At 47.6% G+C, this 21,223-nt stretch overlaps 1 protein-coding gene across 5 annotated transcripts in view; it reads right to left on the reverse strand.

Annotated features, from left to right (window-relative positions):
- ILDR2 (immunoglobulin like domain containing receptor 2) overlaps nt 1–21,223 on the reverse strand; it is a 39,420-nt gene that overhangs the window by 12,079 nt on the left and 6,118 nt on the right. For 2 of the 5 annotated variants that reach the window (XM_051780267.1, XM_051780265.1), the window contains exons 2-6: nt 18,153–18,485; nt 16,948–17,067; nt 6,429–6,485; nt 1,957–2,103; nt 1,034–1,210 (exon numbers count right to left, since the gene is read on the reverse strand). In XM_051780267.1, the coding sequence (XP_051636227.1) occupies nt 1,034–1,210; nt 1,957–2,103; nt 6,429–6,485; nt 16,948–17,067; nt 18,153–18,485 (834 nt within the window). The remainder of the gene's footprint in view (nt 1–1,033; nt 1,211–1,956; nt 2,104–6,428; nt 6,486–16,947; nt 17,068–18,152; nt 18,486–21,223) is intronic. The other 3 variants (XM_051780269.1, XM_051780268.1, XM_051780270.1) reach the window with 2 other exon arrangements.

Here is a 21,223-nt window from a genome sequence, read left to right on the forward strand (position 1 = left end):
GATTTCAGTGGCAAAATAAATTATGATCGTTGAAGGAAAATACTTTTTGTAATTCTAGAAAGGTTAATATACTGACTGGGGCAGCAGAAGGACATGGAGAGTTGTTCCAAAAACTTAATTAATTGATTATGCTACTTAATCTTGTCTTTTCATATGTGTTTTATCAACACACTGTCATGAGCAAATTTCACAATTGATAATTAGTGTGGTGCTTTGAAATCAGACATGTAGCTGGATCAGTGGTGACTCTACACGGGTAAAACCCATTTCTGCAGCAGCTTGTTTGACTTCAGACCACCACTCCGATCCTGAAATGTGTGTGGCTAAATAGCTGCCCTCTTCTTCCTTGATGGCAGCAGAAGTGACCCTCAACGAGACAGAGTCATCATAGTGACAGTCTGTGTCTGACACTGATCCACAACTCCTTTCTAGTTAGAAGCCTTTCATCTCTCACACTGCACAAATGCAAAGGCTGAAGAAAAAAGTGCCCTACTGACTTCTGTAAGGCAAAGGACGGGGTCCAGCCCCAAATGCTCTTGGGCAGAAACACCAAGGGAGTAGGTTCCTTTGCCCAAAAGGCCATGGGAACAGTAAAACATGCTGCAGCAAAAACTGCTACCAAGCAGTGCCCTACAGAGGGTAGGAAGAAGAGTATACAAAGAGAAAGCAGCTTGCAAGGCATCAGCTCTAAGGGGAAAATGGCCACTGCCTCTGTTCCCCTGAAATCATCCTTTTGTCCTCTGCAAGTAAATATCAGCAGCAGTAACGAGAGGGGTCCTGTACAGGAACTTGGCCTCCCATTCCCTGCTGATGTAACTGGGGATCCACAGACTGACACTGTGCTGATGGCACTAGAAAAGCTGGACCGTGTGGCCCTGAGGGATGCAAATGTCATTGTCAGAGACAAGATTAAAATGCAGTTTCTCTGTGTTTCTTCCGTTCACACCACTCGACCAGTGACAATCATTCTTCCTTTTCCCAGCCCTGCTCCCAGTAAAGGGGACTGAATGCTGTGCCTGGCACTGCAAATTACCATTCTGGCTTCCTCCACTGGCGTCACTTGGGGCTAAGGGAGGGGGGTGCGACTTATCCATCAGCACAGCAGGAGATGGGACACCAGCTACAGGAACACTGGGGATGTAGTATGGACCTGGCATGGCAGAGACTGGAGGAGGGTACCCAGCTTTTGCTGCTTTGCCTGCTACATACACTGAAAAAGAAAAAGAACAAGAGTCAGTGTCACAGCAGCCCCCACAGACCCTCACGGCACGTGGTCGAAACCTGCACACATCACAGGTGACAACACAGCAGGAGACAACCAGACAAATGAATTTAAAAAGAACCAACCTGAATTTCTCTGAGCCTCAAAGGGCATTGAGGGGAGTTTAAAATAAAGTCACACAGCAGGTTGAATGAGCACTGCAAGATGCCCAGAAAGACACTCAAGAGTGTTACACCCACCACTACCACTGCCATGATTTAGTGGCAGTTCAGCTTTAAAAACAGCTGATGACCTAAGCAGCAGGGATGAGGCTCATGGAACTTGACAGATCTGACTGAGTCTGACCAGGAACCTTGCTGGGTTGCAAGGATTTTGCACTGTTGTAGAGGGCAGCTGCTTTGCATTGCCAGGAGGAAGCCTCCCAGGATGCTCTTAGCTCTGACCCACAACATTCACTGACACAACAACAACTTTGGAATGGGAACATGACACTTTGGAGAAGCAGGCACAGCTGCCAAGGCAGGGAGGGCTCGGGGAATTACATTTGTAATTAACTTTGAGCGCTCAACCATTGAGTAATAGGTCAGATGCTTCACTCCCTAAGAACGAGTTCTTTAGCCAAGCAAAGTGCTCAGGGCAAGGGAAGCATTATTAGCAGATTCTCCTCCTGTTCTGCCACGGAGCTGAAGCAGTACAGCAGAAGATTTGCACCAGGCTTGGGCAGGGTCACTCACGTGCCCGGGGACAGCAGCAGGACTCAGGACAGCAGGGGCAGCGGACGTAACAGCAGCAGCTGTGTGGGCAGCACTGGCACCAGCAGATCCCCACCAGGAGGAAGAACAGGAACGCCCCCAGGATCACCAGGCCCACAAAGACCCACTCTGGAAAACAAGGGGAGAAAAGAAGGTACTTACAGGATTGCACACTGCTGTGGAAGGGACGTCAACAACATCCTCCCAACGGAGAGCACGGGGACAAAACAGACAGGTGAATAACAGAAGTGGACTGGCTCCCTGTGGGTCCAGGACTAGGTCCTCCTCTGTGTCCAAATGGCACATGACAGTGAGAAATGGAGCTACAGAAATGTGGTCCCTTCTGGCACCACCTCTGGCTGGCTGAGAAACAAGCAGCACAGAGGCAGGAGCTCCCCTTCCCCAGCCCAGAAACCCGTCACCCCTCAGCAGACTCATGAGAATGCCACAGGACGTGCTCCATTAGCATTTGGATCTCATCAAAGACTCATTCTTCTCGGCCATGTTCATGCCCTGCTTATGTGTTTGTTCCCTACCCACATTCTGGTTTTAATGGGACAAACTAGATGGTGAAAAGCACACTATAAATAGCCCAGTAAATGAGCCAGGCCTGCCCCTTTGCAGCAAGGCCCACGCATGCAATTATTCTTTTGAATGTGCCGAGCGAACATCCTATTCAGGCGCTGCAGCCAGCCAGGAAACACAACAACCACTTTTTTTCCCCCCACTGAAGCCTCAGATGATGTCTGAGCCAAGCCCCAAAAGGGAGCAGCTGAAAAACACCCTACAAATGAAGACACAGAAGAGCTGGTCCACAAAACCCAGGATGGGGTTGGAAGAGGAACCCAGCCTGTGCCAGGGCAGCTCCCAGCTCTGCATCTGAACACTCTGCACTTTGCAGGGGATTGCGAGCACAGGGCTGCACCTACTTCCATGTGGGAATTCCACAGACTAAGGGAATGATCAGTGAACACATGTGGGCTGAGAAATTTCAAGATTCTGAACATACAGGAAGCCTAGAGTTGGTTTTATGTCAGAGAGATACACAGACCTATCCAGAAGCCAGATCACTGGTGGGGAAAGACTCCAGGTGTTATTCAACCACCTTGGAGAAATGGTAAAAGAAACAGATAAAGACGTGGTGGGGCTGCTTTGCAGTGGGGTAGGGTTTATCCCCACTCCAGACAAAAAAAGCAGCAGACCACTATTTCCAAAAGATGTCCAGAGCTCTCTAAGGGATCTCCTGGCACATCACTATCCAAGATGAAGAAGTATTGATACAAGGATTGCAATGTGCACACAGAATCACACTGGAAAAACAGTGCACCCCTCACCTGCACGCCTAGGCTGACAAGTCAAGGAGAAATGTTCCACTTGGACCAATCAAAACAGAATTTTTTCTAGTTCTTAATAAAACACAAAAATAAGAAGGAGACATTTTTGATCCATCCACAGAATTGTGTTTGAACAAAAGTATGTTTCTTTGCTTAGCTGGAGTTTTCCTTAACTCTTTTACAAAGAATTCCTCTTTTTTTAATGCCATTTTAAATCTAGAATTTAAAATTTCCTTTAAAAAATGTCAGTCAAAGATCTGGCATCTACAAATCAAAACACTTCATTTCAGAAGTGTGAAGTGAAATGTTTTCTATTTTTTTTGAATATTTTATTTCTTTTTTGGCTGAAACAGACGAATTTCATTTAACTTTGCAGTTAATTTTGGTCTCCGTGGAATTATTTTTTTTTCAGTGAACTTACTACATGCCGAGAATAATTCTGCTAACGAGTAAGGAAATGGCAGAAGAAAAGCATTCATGAATGGAAAAGCAGGAGCTGACAGATTACTGACACAGTTCCTCAAGTGCCGGTTCTTGCAGCTATTTTTCTTAATATTTTCATTATTTACCTTGACACAGAATATAAGAAGATGTTAATATATCTTGACAGGAAGTAGTAGGGATGCATTGTCAATAAAAATGAAGACTGGGATGTGCTACAGAAAGGGTCAGTTGTCCTGGGACCTACAATAAGAAATGTGAAATGCAGCAATATCCTGAATTTCAAGGTACGCAGCAATACTTTCAACATCAGAGGTTCAAAGATTAAGAACAACTTCTGTTCTGATCAGGACATCACTAGCTGAAAACAACCAAAAAACAAGAGAAATGATCCAGTATACTATTCCATCACAAGAGAACTACCACCAGTTATGCAATACAGCCACAAAAAATGGCAAACACAATCCTATGCCCAATAAGGGAGGAATTTCCAGTAGCATTAAGGAAATATTAATGCCATCACACAAGGTCTCCCCTCCATGTAACTTCATCTGAAGTTGTATAGTACAGCTCTGGTCATCTTTGTAGAAGAAAAGATGAATTCGAGTTGGAGCTGATGCCAAGCAGGGATCTGAGGGGATGAAGGGACTCGGGAGCCTGCCTTGCAGCAGGGGAGCTGGAGCTCCCTGCGTTAGTCCATTTATAAGAAGGCTGAGGGCAGACATGGCTGCTGCCCATAAATATGCTAGGAGGAAAAATGCAGGAGGAAAAGCAGGAATTATAGTTAAAGGTCTTAGATAAATGGGCACGAACAGGCTATCAGAAATGTAGAGAGAAGCTGAAAGAAGCACATCAAAGAAAGTGATCCAGTGGGAAAGGCCAAACCCAGGCTACCTGGCTAAGCTTATGGAAAGGATGATACTACATGGCTGGCAAGCAAGACAGCAAGCCAGACTATGCTTTCCAGTCCTGTACTTCCTAACCTATGCCAATCTGAGCAGGGCAACAGCTCAGTGTTTTTTTTCTTTTGTCGTGTTCTCATCTTGTCCTCTACAACCATCGTGGACACAGAGAAGGTGGCGAAACAGAAGGTGGTGTGACACAAGTGGCCAGCCACAGCTACGCAATGAAGCTCAGATGTCAGATCTCCAGGGCTGTTAGTGAACAGTTCACAACCACTCCATAAAGGATAAAAGCCCAGTAGAAGAAAAAAACAGACACATTAAGTCCATTGCAAGAGTATCTGTGGTCTGCCTGAAGACATCCTGAGAGTACAAAAGGGCGTCGCATTAGTGTGTACCTTGCACGGTGCCAGATACTCAGCACCAGAAGTGGATGTTTGAAATCAGTTGTCACAACCACTGGGACCTAGGAGTCAGGAGCAATTTTACTCCACAGGAAGTCAGACCTTTTGCTTCTCTGATGACGTTAAGAAAACAGCAGAAGAGCCTGCTGGTTCCTCCTGTATGCATGAAACTGGGGTTCAACCAGTTCCTGACACAACTGTGCAACGCTGGGATTCAAATGACTACCAAGCTGAAGTGCTGTGTGTCCTTGCTGTCAGGAAACTACTGGTTTGTGCTTGTAGAAGTATCTGCTTTTGTTTGTTCAGGTAACAGGCAATGCTAACAGCTGAAAAGTGTTTTGCTCCTGCATCTTACACTTTCTTGTTTACCCGTGCAGTAGGGGTATCAGAAAACTACCTGGCTAACACAAGAATTTTATACCCATTCAATAAAATTGTAAATAATGGCGGAAAAAGTGTTAGGCAATAGAGAATCAACTGCTGTCTATGCTGAAAAGACCAATCCCTCTTCTGCTATGCAGAAATTCTAGGGAGGTTTGGGTTACACTGGAGGTGGGTGAGTGTCTGCCTTCTCTCCGTTTGCATCTCTGGGACAGACTCGAAAATAGGTTCACACATTTCTGTGAAGTCGCATTTTTGCCCAAACGTGTGAAAGAAATGCTCCTTGGGCACCATCAGGGAATGATCAGATGACTCAAGGGCTAAATGTTCTCACAGCTTTTCCCTTTCAAGGACAATCTGTTGCACAGTCTCTGTTTCCTCTGCAAGCAGTGCCAGAACTGGTGGCCCTCGCTAGTTTGGCTAACAAGGGATCCATCACGGGCACGGAGCTCTCACGTCTGCTCCAACCACCTGGTGTTACCAAGATGGTGCCCTGGCCATGCAGCACAAGGGAGGCTGTGCCACTGATGGGCTGCTAGCCAGTGTTCTATTTCTAGCACCTCCTGTGCCACCAACTGTGGCAATGGCTGTAGCAGTGCCACAAGCCAGGGTCTGGGGAGCTGAGGTCACTGCACAGGAGCAGCTGAGGGGTAGAGCTGCACGGGGCTGTCGAGGTCTCGTGGGCTGGAGCAGCATTAGCTTTGTGCTGGGGGAGAGCAGAGAGCCTGACACAAAACGTCCCCAAAACAGCACTGGCATTTCTGCTCTCACACTGATCCTGGCACGACATCAACCATCTCTGTACTGGCTCCCAGCACGGCCCAGCATCAGCTCTCTCAGATCTGAACCCAACACACTTTCCCACTGAGTGACAGGCTTTTCTCTCTTTATCCCCACACATGAGTGAAACGTACACACATAGAGATGCTGCAGGAGGATAAACAGACAAGGTGACAGAGGAATGGGTATTGAAGGGTGAAATGACTGAATACCTGGCATAATCTCCACAGCAAAACTGGGCAAGAGATCAGCAAGCAGCCCTGTCCTGCCTAGAAAAGACAGAAGGAGGAGAACAAGGAGAGAGGTTACTGCAAGAAAAACACACTCCCCAGCCCCTGCCTTAGCCTCCAGTTCCCTTCCTCATCAGCCCACTTGCACTCTCGTGTTATGTGAATTCCTATCAACCAGAGATGCCATCCTGCTCGATGCCTGGTGCCTGCCTCTGCACTTCTGCCATTTCTGTGTCCTTGCATTTTATCTTTATCAGCAGAGCTGGGGGGAAAGAATCTGGAACAGAGCTTCTCCAATCTAGGCACAAAATGACAAGAAAAAGGAGTCCCTTTAGCATGGTTACATGGTAACATCTTTCTGGGATATGCTCTATGCATGCAAAAAGCTCCTGAAAATACACAGCAGTCCTCAAACAGAAGGACTTTGTTTACTTTTGAAATGCACTGATGTAGTTTCTGTGGATGTGAAACATCTTTAGCCCAAGGCCATTGATAAATCAGACACATGCATCCAAAATCCGTGGGTGGTGCTCTCCATGTGGGGCTCTGCAAGTGCACAGACAGCTCCACGAAAGGAGGCTTGAAGCATGACTGTGCCTATGTGCTAATTATTTGGAGAAGCACGAGGAACTTGGTGAGACTGTCATAAAGCCCAGCTCCCAAGCGAAGCAAACCAGCCAGGGGAGGATTTGTGTGGAAATTTGTGTGGAGTCATTCTGCAAAAGGGGGAAAAAACTCCACAAAGTCAACTTCAAAATTTGAAGCCAAATACAAACAAACAAAATCCAAGCCCAAAGGCAGCCTGGTGCCTATTTGTTTTGGCACTGAATGTCTGGGATATTTCCAACGCACAGCAAACATCCTGCCCAGTGTTCAGCTATAATTTACACACACCTGCATGGGCAGAACAGCCGTGCAGCTGTGCTGTGAACTCTTCTACAGGGCACCAGGATCATGCTGGGATTTTTAAAGACATGCACAAGGCAGGAGAGCCGCACTCTGAGGAGGGACACACACTGTGGGGTGTAACATAACAGGTGCAGCTAAGGGTAAGCCAATGCAAAAGTGGTAGAAAGCTACCTTTAACCTCCCCACAGGCCCTGCAGGTCCTGCACTAAGCAGCACTCAGACACAATGATTGATGAACTGGATCCCAAGTTCCTTGGCCTCTAGTCTGTCCTTGAAGCACATTACAGTCAAATTCCCACTGTCCGTTTTTTTTCTCAGTGCTTCAGCAGAGGCTCTGTAGAGATCAAAAATCCACAAGGAAGCCTACCGAAGCCATAATGAACATACTCTTGAGTGCAGGCAGTGCTTTGCAGCCAGTTGCAACTCATCAAAGCTGACTAGTACTCACAGTAAGGCCCATCATGATGAGGTGGTCCTGAACTCTTAGCAAAAGACAGCATGGTGATGTTCCACACATTTGTTCCCCATTTACCACTTTGAGGGAGGGTTCTCGCCATCAGTCCACTGCAACGTTTTCATCTACATTTACAAAGGGTTTCATGATGTTCTTTGCAGTCCATTTTCTGCAGGGATCAAGTGTCCAAACCACTCATGACTAGTGTGTTGTGGGAACGTGCTCCTGTATGCCTTCTGCTCACAAAACATATGGACACGTATACAACATATGTGTGGCTTAAATCTTGGGTGCCACAGGTGGGATCCAGACATGTGCACCAAATGCATGCCTTGTATGACAGCGTCCTAGATTTACAGTATGTTCCACATGCACATTAAATATATTCCTTATTTTCACAAAAAAACCCCCCAAGCAGTTCTTTCACAGGCCTCTGTGTGTGTGTGTATGTGAAGAGCACACGCATGAACCACATGCATGCAGAACGTATGGGCAGACATGAGCATGTAGTTTGCCTCCCATGTGTTATCATCTCTGCACAAGCTCACATGCAGCCCCAGTTTGAGAGTAGATGTCAATGGATAAACAGCTGGAGGTATACAGCTAATTTAGGGCTTGAATCCGTGTTAACAAAGGTAAAGGAGTGACACCTATAAGGAGCAAAAACTCCATCTCAAATGGCCGTCACCAAATAGGTGCCTGCTTTACTTTGAACCTACCTGAAGAGCCTTGAACCCTGCTAGTGCTGGGTCTTATGGTACCTTCTGATCCCCAAGAGGAACTACACGACCAAGGGGCAGAAGCATCCCTCAAAAAAACAGTGCCTGAGAACTTGCTAAGTCATTACAAAGACAACCAAAGTGGTTCCTCTGTGCTACCTACAAGCAGCCAAGTATTTCCCTGCTCGTGCAGCCCAACTTGGTTCATCAGAGCATTGCCTGGGGAATTTGGATCCCTGCCCTGGCAGCAGGGCTCACAAAGCCCTGGGGGCCCCAGAGCCACCAGCAGGGATGCACAAAGCCTGGGAGGACCTGAGGCAGCAGCAAGCACCACCACAGCTCAGCCTGAGCTCTGCTGCCTCGACTACCCCAGCTGACAGCCAGTGAGCACAATGCTGCCTCTGGACTGCGTGCCCTCAGCAGCCTTCCACAGCCCCGACCCCTCCCCACCCTGGGCTGAACTAATTCTCTGATAAACCTTCCCCACACTATTCGTTCAGGGAAGCCAACAGGCTGAGGCCACCCGTGGTTGCCTCAGCAACGGGAGGCTCCTGCCATTGTCCCTCACTGAAGGCAGCTTTCCTCACTCTGCTGCTGCTGCTGCAGCCAGCAACAAGTGGAGCAAAACCCCCACCCCGGCTGCCAGCAGGCACAGGGACAGGGCAGCGCCAGGGGGCAAGGGCTGCCAGTGGCTTTTGCCTCCTAGCCTGTGCAAACCTGGCCTACACATGGGCACACCCCAGAGCCAGGCAGTGGCCAGCAGAGGGGATCCTGGGACAGCACCCCAGTGGGTTGCACAGTGCCCAAAACACAGGGAGCAGGGTCTCCTTTTGGACCCATAGCTGTAAAACCAGCCAGGACATGGTCACAGCACCCATCCAGCTCTCCGTGCCAAGGATGCTCCTTCCATGGGTGTTAAGCTCACCTCACTTCTCTCATTTTTTTTTTTTTTAGGAAACTTTAAGGTGGAGGCTGGGGCTAGATAGCAATCGGTGGGGAGGAAACAATTTAGTAGAACGTCCTGCCAAGAGACCACCTGGCCACACCACGTCTGCACAGCAGCTCTGCCCAGCTGAGTAAAGGCTGCAGGCACTCCAAGACGTGGCTGGGCACCGCTGCTGAGTCACAGCTCTGTGCTCCCACCTCCAAGAGCTACATGTCCTCTGTGCAAGCTCCTACCACCTCGACACTCCTGGCAGAAAAGAGTGAATAGAAAACGGCCCCGTTTACCAGGGTTGTCCCAGGTGACTGTGTCAGAGCTAGGAGCTTGTCCTCATTCCAGAAAGGATCTGGGACACGTGCCATCTCTATTCCCACCACGCTGCTGTGGGGCTTTACCTGCCCGAAGTGGCCTCTCACCAGGCACCTCATACGCCCCAGGCCCCAGCCAGCCTTGAAGTGCCAGGGAGCCCATGAGCCCCCCGTCTGCTCTGTGCAGAGCACAGCAGTAGAGCACAGGAGGAGGAATGGGAGAGGAAAAGCTGAGGGGATGACGCAGAGCGGTTCCAGGAGGTGCAGAGACACAGCGGAGGCGAGCGAGGACAGGAGTTAATACACAGGAGGCAGGCAGGCGACAGAGCGGGAGAGCAAATAGCAGCAGATCAGGGAAGACCTGGAGTCAAGCAGACAATTAGCAGAGAGTCTGCAGAGAAGAGACACAAAAATTATTAGGGTAAGTGGTGCAGCTGAAAAGAAATGATGGCATGAATAAAGTAGGCACAGGTGCAGTCAGGAACACGGCAATTGGGTAAATATGGGAACGTGGTAAATGCTGTCAATTGCATAAATGTGATAAATATTGGGTAACTGTGGGGATAACTTTTGAGCTGTTTTCCTCTTTGAAGGCTGCTTCTGTAGCCCTACCTGCTGCAGTGGAACCACGGGATGCAGCAGCTACAGAGAGAACTATTTCCTTCTCAGTGGTGGAAAAATGTGCCAAGCCATGCCACAGCAAGAGGCCCCTGGCATGGGACACTGCCCTGAGGGGAGGCTGGAAAGCATAAGATAGGAAGTGTGGCCCTTGTAAATCAGACACTTTTCCAAGGAGGCTGCTGTGAGATTTATTGGGAGAGCATGGCTCTGCAATGAGTTCCTCTGTGCTCCCTCTGCTCGGAGTAAACTTTATCCTTTCTTCCCATCCTTCTCTTGAATTGGAGGGAGAAACAGCAGTAGCCCCTTTTGGAGATCAAAGTTTTAGCAGGCAACAAAGACCTCCAAGGAGGCTGTTGCCATGGCTACCTTAGTAACAGAGGTCTTTTAATCACACCAGTCTCCTTTGTGAGCAGCGTGCGGCTGTCGCTGACAAATAAGGAGGAAAAGAGGGGTAAAAAACCTTGGCAACAAGTAGCACTTCTAAACGGTGTGAAATAACTAACTAGGAGTAGGCTGGGCTAGGGGTCCTGGAACCAGATCACAAAGACGGCAGCACAGTGGTCTGGGGCAGTGCCCAATGAGGACAGGATGAGCACTCTGGGGGTAGGAGGGCACGAGCAGCCTTCCTGGCATCAGCAACTTTCCTGGATTTTTAAGTGGAAGGCTCCTGTGCCAATCACTTCCTTCGCCTGCTGGCACCACCCACAAAGTGCAGCTCAAGGTCGACAAAGCCCTCTCCGTTGAAGTTCCTTACAGGCATCTCCCCGGCTGAGATCTGGCCCTCTCATCCCCAGCACGTGGCCAACAGCACCGATATCTCTGCCAGCTCCTGTGACCGAGCACTGGCTCAGATGCTACTGGCAGTTTTTCAGCAAATCAGAGCAAAATCCTAAAACCAACGTCTTGTAAGGGAGAGTTTTGCCAAGAACTTTTCAATCTCCAAAATCATGTCGACTTCTATAATACAGTCCCTCCTGGCACAGAAGAGACTCCAAACCTGGCTATATTTATACCAGCTTTTGAGTCACTTTGCTGAGTAAGAACTGCCTTATTAGCATTGCACATCGTACACACGTGTCCCAGTAGAGATTTGTCCTCTCTGAAAGCCAACACATGTCTCTATTAGTACATTAATTACAGCACAATTTGCTGTGTATGTATGTATCTACATTCTTTCCTACCTATAGGTGTTAAGACTTTGATAAATTTTGGGGTTAGCCTGTATAGATATTGGCTGGTAATACAAACTACCGAAGTTGGCAGTTTACCCTTGTTAAGTGCCCTCTTCGGAAACTAACAAAAACCTCAAGTGTTAATTGTTGTTGTTTAAAGGACAACAATGGGAGAAGCTAAAGGTTCTAAAAGGTTTATCGGGGGAACTGATGAAAAAACTGATAAACTGTCAGCCTGACCTTGGTGGGTGGACATGGTGGTTACAGGACAACCAGAGGATCAGATCTGGCCAGCACGGATTTACAAAAACCCAGCAGGTCCTGTCTGACCAACCTTATCACCTTCTACGACCAGGTGACCCACTTGGGAGGATGAGGGTAAGGCTGTACCCTACCTGGACTTCATCAAAGCCTTTGATACTGTCTCCCACAGCATTCTCCCAGAGAAGCTGGCAGCCCACAGCTTGGACAGGGGCACTATCTGCTGAGTTAAGAACTGGCTGGATGGTCCAGCCCAGAGAGTGTCCACTTCTGGGCCCCTCACTACAAGGAAGACATTGAGGTGCTGGAGCGAGTCCAGAGAGGGGCAACAGAGCTGGGGAAGGGTCTGGAGCACAAGTGTTAGGAGGAGTAGCTGAGGGAGCTGGGGCTGTTCAGCCTGGAGAAAAGGAGGCTCAGAGGTGACCTTACCACTCTCTGCAACTACCTGAAAGGAGGCTGTAGACAGGAAGCCTCTTCTCGCAGGCAACTAGTGACAGGACAAGAGGCAACGGCCTCAAACTGCACCAAAGGAGGTTCAGGTTGGACATCAGGAAGAATTTATTCACTGAAAGGATGGTCAGGCATTAGAATAGGCCACCCAGGGAAGTTGTGGAGTCAACATCCCTGCAGGTGTTCAAGAAATGACTGTATGTGGCACTTGCTGATGTAGTTTGGTTGACAAGGTGGTGATTGGTCAAAGGTTGGACTTGATGTTTTTTTCCAACCTTAATGATTCTGTGATTAATTATAAAGTAGCATTTCACTAATATATAGTTTATATAGTATTTGCTGCCCAAACGAAGGGGAAAAGAGCACAGCCAATGGCTGTCTAGCAAAGCATAGGGATCACTACCCAAAGTATCAAACCAACAACTGGGATCAGTGGAGCCCTTTCCTGCCTCTTCCAAGAACTTGACAGGTCCTTGGAAATGAAGCAACTGTTTCATGAAGCATGTCTAAGCTACGTAAAGTCTCAGAATGCAAACACTGCTGAGCCTGCACAGACCTACACATCTCAGGGTACCCAGCTGAGCTGAGCTGTACCTACAGCCACTGCTCTACAGCTGCACCAGCCTGGCAAGGAGCTCCCACAGGACCCTGCACCTGGTTAGTAAATTCTGGCTCTTGGGAAGGCTTACTGGGTTATACACAATCCCATGCAACTAAGTTGGACAGCCTCCTGATGTGAGAAGGTCACATGAAGAATGGGGTATCCCCTGACACTGCCCTGTACTTCCAGTGTGAAGGGTACTGCAGGCAGGCACCCTGCACCCACTGCACTGGTACATGTGCAGTTCCTTCAGAAAGGCTGCAATGAATTACTTTACTGAAGCCCACTGACATTCTCATATAAAAAGCAGTACACAGAGGCTACGAATAACAACATGATTAATAGCACTGTGTTTCAAGAAGCAGGACACTAGCTGATAGCTACTATGACAGAAACGCACTTTTTAAACTGTTGCATTCAGCCTTTTAGATTCAATCGCATTAGTTCTAAAAAATAAAAACATACAAAGTTGCAAATGGATTCACTAGCCCAGCTATAATGTCAGCAAAGGTTCTACATTTCTAGTAAAGCACATGAGTGCAGAGAGCATCACTTGGCTCCTGCTGTGGAATTGCTAAACTCTGTCCACTCCTGCTGCAGCAGAAGCAGAGCTCATACAGCTTCCAGCACACTACACCCCATCTGGAGATTCCAAACACCATCAAAATACACATATATCAGAGAATCACAGAATCATTTAGGTTTGAAAAGAACTCTTGAGACCGTTAAGTCCAACCTGTGACCGAACACCACGAGGTCAACCAGACCATGGCACTGAGTGCCACGTCCAGTCTTTACTTCAACACCTTCAGGGATGGTGACTCCACCACCTCCCTGGGCAGCCCATTCTAATATTTAACAACCCTTTCTGTGAAGAAATTCCTTCTGATGTCCAACCTGAACCCCCCAGGCACAGTTTGAGGCCACGTCCTCTTGTCCTGCCACTTGTTGCCTGAGAGAAGAGACTGACCCCCACCTTCCTACAACCTCCTTTCAGGTAGTTTTAGAGAGCAATAAGGTCTAAAATATGTATTTTATATATAATAAGTGTGTAATAGTACTTTTTATTTAAATTCTTCCCTTACTCTACAGAAAGTTCACTACCAGTCAATCTCCTCTTGTGTTTCTGAGGCACAGAGGTTACTCTCCCTCTTCCCTCACCTGTACTGATTCCATCAGAGAGAGTAAAGACCCTGACTAAGCAAAAAGACACTGGTCTTCTCAGCAAAGCACATAATAAGCACATGCTTAACATCCAGTATGCTTTACAAATCCTATCAGCTTTGCTGAGCACAAATGGATATAAATAAATGCTTTTATGCTCTTCTGAAATAGGCCTGAAATGAAGGCAGCACAAGGGATTCTCTGATGCTACCCAGAGCTGACCAGCAGCTCTGTGTGCCAACACGACACATCCAGGAGACAAAACCCAACATGCAAACCCATCATGGCTCAGGCTGACTGGCTTAAGAGTTCACTCGTAGTCTCAGTGATTGCTTCCCTAAGAAAAAAGAAATGCTGTAACCTGCTCAGGTTTTGGATTTTGCTCCAATTTGTGATAAAGCAGCTTTTGACCGATTTTTAAAGGTGTGATTCACTGTATAAAAGCAGGACCCTCCACTTTTGGCTAAACAAACTTCCATTAATTTATTAGTGCTATTAGGTATCTACCATTTTTGCCTCTCACACCTTTCATGGTTCCTACATGTTGTAAAACTGCCCTGTCCACCAGTATCTCTCTCTCTAACTCAAACGTTCTGGTTTTCCTATCACCCCAAATGATAACGTGACAACGCCCTAGTCAAAATTCTAATTTAAGCTTAAATCATGCAGCAACCCCAAAATAAGCAATGTAAATTATATCTGAAAGCCCAGTCTCAGCAGGGAACAAGCAGCAATGTGCTGTGGGAATCATAGTGTCTCTCACACACCATCCCTCCACTGCTCCAACCTAACAGGGAATCTGGGTTCCACCCAAAGAGCAGAAACCAGAAAAACAGCAAACAAAACCCTTTTACCACACGTTTCCTAGGACTGTGGAATCGCTCCAATCTACATCTGTACCCAGTGTCTCCCTCCAAGCAGTGGCATGGAATGAAAAATGCCCCAGAAGATGCCAGAGTATTAAGAAATGGTATTTTCACCGCTGGCTGCTTTATCATTTAGCCATCGAAGGGGAGAGATAAAGGAAAAAGAAGGAAAAGTAACGGCAAAGGCAGAAGGAAAAGGACAAGGTGGGAAGGGGGAGAGAGGCAGGGAGGGAAGTAACCCTGGAATTGCACCAAAAGCTGGAATGTTGCCTCCGTACACGCTACCCAGGAAAAGAAATATTCACAAGCTGCGCCTAACAGCATGAGGCAGAACAAAGTATGCCCACAACAAGTCTGCTTCATGCTGCTGCCAAACTTGGCACGAGTGCTGCACACAGCGCAAGGTCAGACCCACAAGCTGAACAGAAAAGCAGATGTGGCCGAGGGTAACACAAAGCTACGTGTTTCCTCCCAACATAACCACAACAAACTGGAAACAGGGACACCAAGCCAGCTCCAGAGGAGGGGATTTCTATGTTTTCTCCCCACATAATCTTCTGTACACACCAAAAACCAGATTCTTCCTGTTACCATGGCACTGTTTCATCACTGGTGTCTGAGCACAGTTGTAGACACAAGAGGAAGACACCAAATCCTGAACAGGAAGGTGGAGAAAGGACAAAAATTCAGCAGCTCATCACCACACAGCCCCAGACAGGTCCTCTGGAGAGGGTATGTAACAGCTACCATTGCCATCTGGCAGATATAATGTCACCTGAGCCCACACAGGTCAGTCCTGGGCCTCTTATTAACCGGCATATGATACACAGTCACACCGTGGGTTTGGACAGGCAAATGACACTTTTCTGGAGGGACCAGGCTGACCTTCCACCTTCTGACCTTCCACTCCAATTGTCCATTGCTTGACCATCCTATGAAGGGCTGAGGAGAGGTGGTGGTACTGTTACAGTGCCTCACCCATTCAACCTGGTTTACTTTGTGATGATAACTACAGCTCCAAATACAAATGTCAATTAAACTCTGGTCTTAGGCAGAAGGGCAAGGGCACTTGACAGACTTGTTCTATCATGCTTCCACATATCACCTAGACACTATTGGCCCAAGCTTTTTAACATTTCCTTCCTAGGATGTACAGAACCTGTACACCCAAGAACTACACAAATGTTGCTATCAGCAGGTCTTAAGGAGAGTTGGGAAAAACTCATCTGAGGCATCTAGGGTTCAACTACTACAGCTGGCTCAAGGCACATCAATGAATGTCCCTGAAAGGCCCTTTCCACCCTGCTTTTCTCCTCTGGCTGGGATGGGTGCTTTTCTGACCTTTACAGTGAGCTGGATCATGGAAGCCATCACTGAAAGCTAACCCTGCAAATAGGGAAGAAGCTGCTCACCACACTGCTCAGGGGAGCTTAAGCCAAGCATGCAGACCACACAGAGGGTACAGCTCCTTTCAGTGGTAGCACCAGCTCAGACCTGACTGGGGTGACTATGAAACTGCACCTCTAACTGGACAAGTAGCATTAGGCAGACAAAACAACCTCCCAGACTGACACACCTAACACAGTACTTCTTGACATCCTCACAGGTCAGAAGAGCGGGACGAAGGGAATGTTAAAAAGACAGCAAAAATCGTAAGATTTGCTGTCTTCTGGGTGTCTATTTTTAAAAGACTCTGTCTCAAGTGTTCATTTTGCCGCAAGTTTATTGTTTTGCACCTTAAAAACAAGGGTTCTGACTTTCCACAGCCCTGCACTCTCTGCAGTCACTGACGCCTGTGTAACGTGTGAGCGGTGTGGGTGTAAACACTCCTATTCTGGTTTGGTAGCATTTGCCACCCACTTTGCCAAGGTGTGAATGACTGCACAAGGTGCAAGGCAATGGTGAAGGTGCTGTTTTACACAGCTCCTACACCCCATAGTAATATGGTGCACAGATACATGGAGAGAGGGAGAGGGCAGAAGGAAAGGTGCATCAGGTATCTGCCGAAAAAGCAATCTGACAAGAGGGCTCACCCAGCACAAGCAGCTCCACTGATTCTTCATTCTTGCCCTCCACGTCATCTGGTGTGATAATAAGGCAGTAGTAGAGCCCACTGTCTCCCCACATCAACTTCCCAATCTGCAGGTCTGCATCTGGAAGGCAAAAAAGAAAAGTCAAGCTTCCCCTCCAACACCTAAAATAAGAATGAAGCGTTGAATGCACTGTGTCCACCTCTGTGTCCCAAATCCACTTCGTTTCCTTACTAAGAAGAGGGGTTAATCTTATCCTGAATATAACAGTATTCAGGAAAAAAACCAACAGGCTCGGGACTTGGAGCTGCAGGTGGGAAGACAGATAATGCTGCAGAGGCAACTCTGCAAGTGCCAAGAGCAAGAAGGGGTAACTAATGTCATTTTCTATCCTCCTCCATGGCCTGGGGACCCAAAATATTTACATCATTAAAGAAGGGCTTAGGCATTGTCTCCCCTACAGCACCTCAGTCATCTGCCAGAGGTTACAGGGAGACAAAGGAAAACACTCCTCCTTGCTGAGGCTGATCACACACTCTCCACTCCAAGGAGTCTCCACTTCTGGCGAGGAGGTGTCTTGAGCCAAGCAGAAACCTTTTACTTTGGAGGGACAAGGTTTCTCACACAGCCTTCCAGAAAAAAATGTATCAGGACCCTGACACCCCTCTTCTCCACCCAACAGGACTTCACCCCACAGAAATCTCTTCTCACTGCCCAAGGCTGTGTGGCTTTAGATTCATTATAGCTAAAGTCCAGGGCTGAGCAAACATAAGGCATGGGATAATTTGAGGATTTTGGAACTGGAAAAAAATCAGTGGGATCTGTAAGGAAGAAAAACCTAGCTGGCAGAGGCTGAATTCATATCTCTCTTGCTGGAAATCTAGATTTCCTTTGTTAAGGAAAATCTATATACAGAGCAATATGCAGAAGCCAGGAATGAAAACATTCCACCTCACTGAAAGGAAAAAAAAGAATTCTGTATCTGGGTTGGAGACCTACATGGAGACAAATAAAAGGAAGTGCCAGAGGAAATTACGTTTGGGTCTAGGGTTGGTTGGCTGGTTGAATCCTGAATGTCTGACATACAACCCCATCCCACAGCCCCTTCTAAGGGAGTTAACCAGACAATTACTGTCAGACTCCAGTATCCCAAATTGCTAAGGGTCCATTCCAGCCCCCACCAAGCATGACTGGGGTAGGAGAGTTACCGTGGACAATGCTGACATCTCTTTCCTTATAGAAGTCCCCTATAGTGACGGCAGATCCCTGTTTGGAGGCCACGACACGGACTGTCCTTCTGCTGTCCACACAGTCCAGGTAGGGATCCCAGTCCAGGTTCCTCTTGCTCATTGTTTGTAACCCAGAGGTCACCATTCCCAAAGCTTCTCCCATCCGGTCCTGGCAGTAAGATTTGTACCTCCACTGCACCACAGCTGGTTGGGTGGAAGAAGTAGAGAAATGGCAGCGAAGCAGAGCAGGCTGAAACAGCATGGCCACCTTCTTCTTCTCAGGCACAGTGACCTGCAACCCTTCCACCTCAGCTAAAAGACAAAAACATGAGTATCATATGCCTTGGCACTGCTTGAAGAGGGACCTACTGCATTTTATCACAGCATCATTCTCCCCCCACACATAAAACTGTCCCTCTGTTTCAGGTGCTAGGGTGCAATATTCCTCAATGTATGCTGTAAGGACGGATGTTGGCAGCAGAAGTAAGTTTGCTTTTTTCCTAGCCTACAGCCACAAATAAAAATACACCATGATGGGGCTGAAGGCTCAGATGTAGCACCCTCATGCTGCACAGGCCCTAACACAGTGGTGTGATGATTCACAGCTTCTGTGGCAGGTTCACAAGATAAGGAAGAGGTATTTTAGGGATGGCCATGCTGCACTTCTACAGCAGGTCAGCCAAGGGGTCAGATCCCAAGTTCATAACAACCCTACTGCAGAATAAGTCCCCCTCCTCCCAATTTCAGTGGCATCACACTTCCTCTTTGTAAGCCAAGCAACACACAGCGCCTGGCCCAGCCTGTTGTGCACTGGTGCCCAGTTAGTGCTGCTTGCTCTGCCAACCTCTAGAGATGCATGAAGGAGTGGATCCAAATCAGACAGCTCATCCCAGGGTTGGCAAGTAGCGCTGAGAGAAATTGCTCCATGTGGGAGGTGTGGAGAAAAATGGCCCAAACACTCAAGTTTTTCACATTCCCAGGGAGGAGAGGGATCTCAATATGTAATGTTTATCTACCAGCTGACAGGAGAGCTGCAGCCTGGAGCTCTGATGTATTAAGGCCCCAGAGAAGACGCATAGGACTGCTGCCACATCCTTATGTAGCTTAGGGAGAAGAGAGAGTCAGTGAGCAGTGTCAGCAGAGCCCTTGGGAGAGTGAGGTACTCCATCTACCCACAGGGGAAAGGCCAAAACCTTCCCCGCACGCCCTTCACTGCTTCCCTCCTTGTGCTGCAGGCAGCAATGCCTGAGAGCACTTACACAACACTGGAGAAAAAGGAATCAGAGTCAGTATTGAAAATATTGGTGATGACTCCCTACTCACAGTTTACACACATCCCAGAGCAGTGCATGATGAAAAAGAGGACAAGACACAAAAGACATTCAAGAGAATAGAGCAGAAGAGAAAGTTTACACAACATCTGGAGAATGGACTGATGGACTTAGGGAAGCTTAGGGAGGAACAAAAGACTGAGGACAAATAAAGGTTTCCTGATGTCAGGAAGCAGTAGAAGAGAAGGGAAAACGCCAAGAAAGAAGAAAACAGACAGAGTAAGGATAGCGTATCAGGGTAAGTATAGGAAGCAGAAGGATAAGCAGGATGACAATCATGGAAGCTTGCATTCAGCTGGAAGAAACTGAAGAAGGTGTCTCAGCCCAGGACAAAATAATTTCAAAGGACTGGAGTTGCAGGAGATTAAGAAACGATGTAGAGAAGAGAGGAAAAGGAGTCAGCAAAAATAACCCACCCACTCCAGAAAGTGGAGATGAAAAGGAGATGGAAGCTGGCCAAAGAAAATGAAATGACAGGAGGTATCTTTAGAATGGGGGAAAAAAAGGCATAGACTAAAGCACTGGAGCTTGAAGCAGACAGAGAGCAATAAACGCATCAACAGTATGACAACAGCAGGCATGAAGAGACAAGGTCGAGTTGGAGACAGCTGCAGACCTGAAAAGCAAAAGCAAGGAGAGATTGCACAACCAGGATTCAGAACCAAAGGAAAGCGAAGAGGTTGGAACAACAGTGAATATTAAATTCAACACGTTATCTATGTCCAAACTACTAATCACAACCAAGCCTACAAATACCACTCAGAGGATAAAAAGACTGCATGGACAGAGCCTAGGGGAAAGCTTATTTCAGATAGGCAAGATGGTCCCTGACACTAAAAAAAGAGTTACTGATCTAGGCACGACTTGACGCTGGGGACTATTATGTGAAGGCCTGAAGTGCACAGGGGTGCTGTGGCATTTGCACATAAATGCCATATTATGCATAAAACAAATGCATGACATCATGGATATAATGCTTGTGCCACATGGAAGCTGCACAAGAGATATTAGTCCTGACAGAAGCGCCTGGACACAAATCCAAACGCCGAAGTGTGGGTGATCTCCAGAGCGCCACCAAACACAGCTGAGGTCTCCCACAGGAGGGGCAGTGCCATGAGGCCGTTCCTGTACTTTCCCAAGGCACAGGCAAAGAGACAATTCAGGAAGCAGCCACTGGGACGTTTCTGCCAGGCCTCTTTTTCCCAGCGACCAAACGCAGGGGCCGTGCGGCACTAAGGGAACGACAGCACTTGCTTCTCAAGGTGAACCGAGTGTCGATGTCTTATTCTCTCCTCTCCAGAGATTAGTGCTTTCTGGGTTGCATCTGGATGCAACAGACATGACAAACACCTTGAAAAACAAATGGGTCCAGGTCAGACCTGTGTCTGGCAACTCTGTGCCTGACCGCTCGAAGTCTGAGGCCAAAGCCAGCATGTGACATGAGCTGATCAAGTGACTCATCACGTTACCTCAGCTTCAGGGATAAAACAGTGACACACTGAATATTTAAATCTTTCCCTTGTGAACCAAGTACTCTGCTTAGTAAACACTGTGCTTTCAGCTAACCATGCACTGTAGCCCTCCTTCCCTGTTAATGAGATTAATGAGTTTGGCAAGCCAGGGACTGCTTTAATAAATGATTAGCTGAGCTTTAGCAAATTCTCATCTGACTAACTTTCCCCACCATACCCCCATGTGAATGTCTATATCAAGAAAAGA

Source organism: Manacus candei, unplaced genomic scaffold, assembly GCF_025592945.1.
Source record: "Manacus candei isolate 608988 ecotype Guabito, Panama unplaced genomic scaffold, ASM2559294v1 h1tg000014l, whole genome shotgun sequence".
Classification (NCBI taxonomy): domain Eukaryota; kingdom Metazoa; phylum Chordata; class Aves; order Passeriformes; family Pipridae; genus Manacus; species Manacus candei.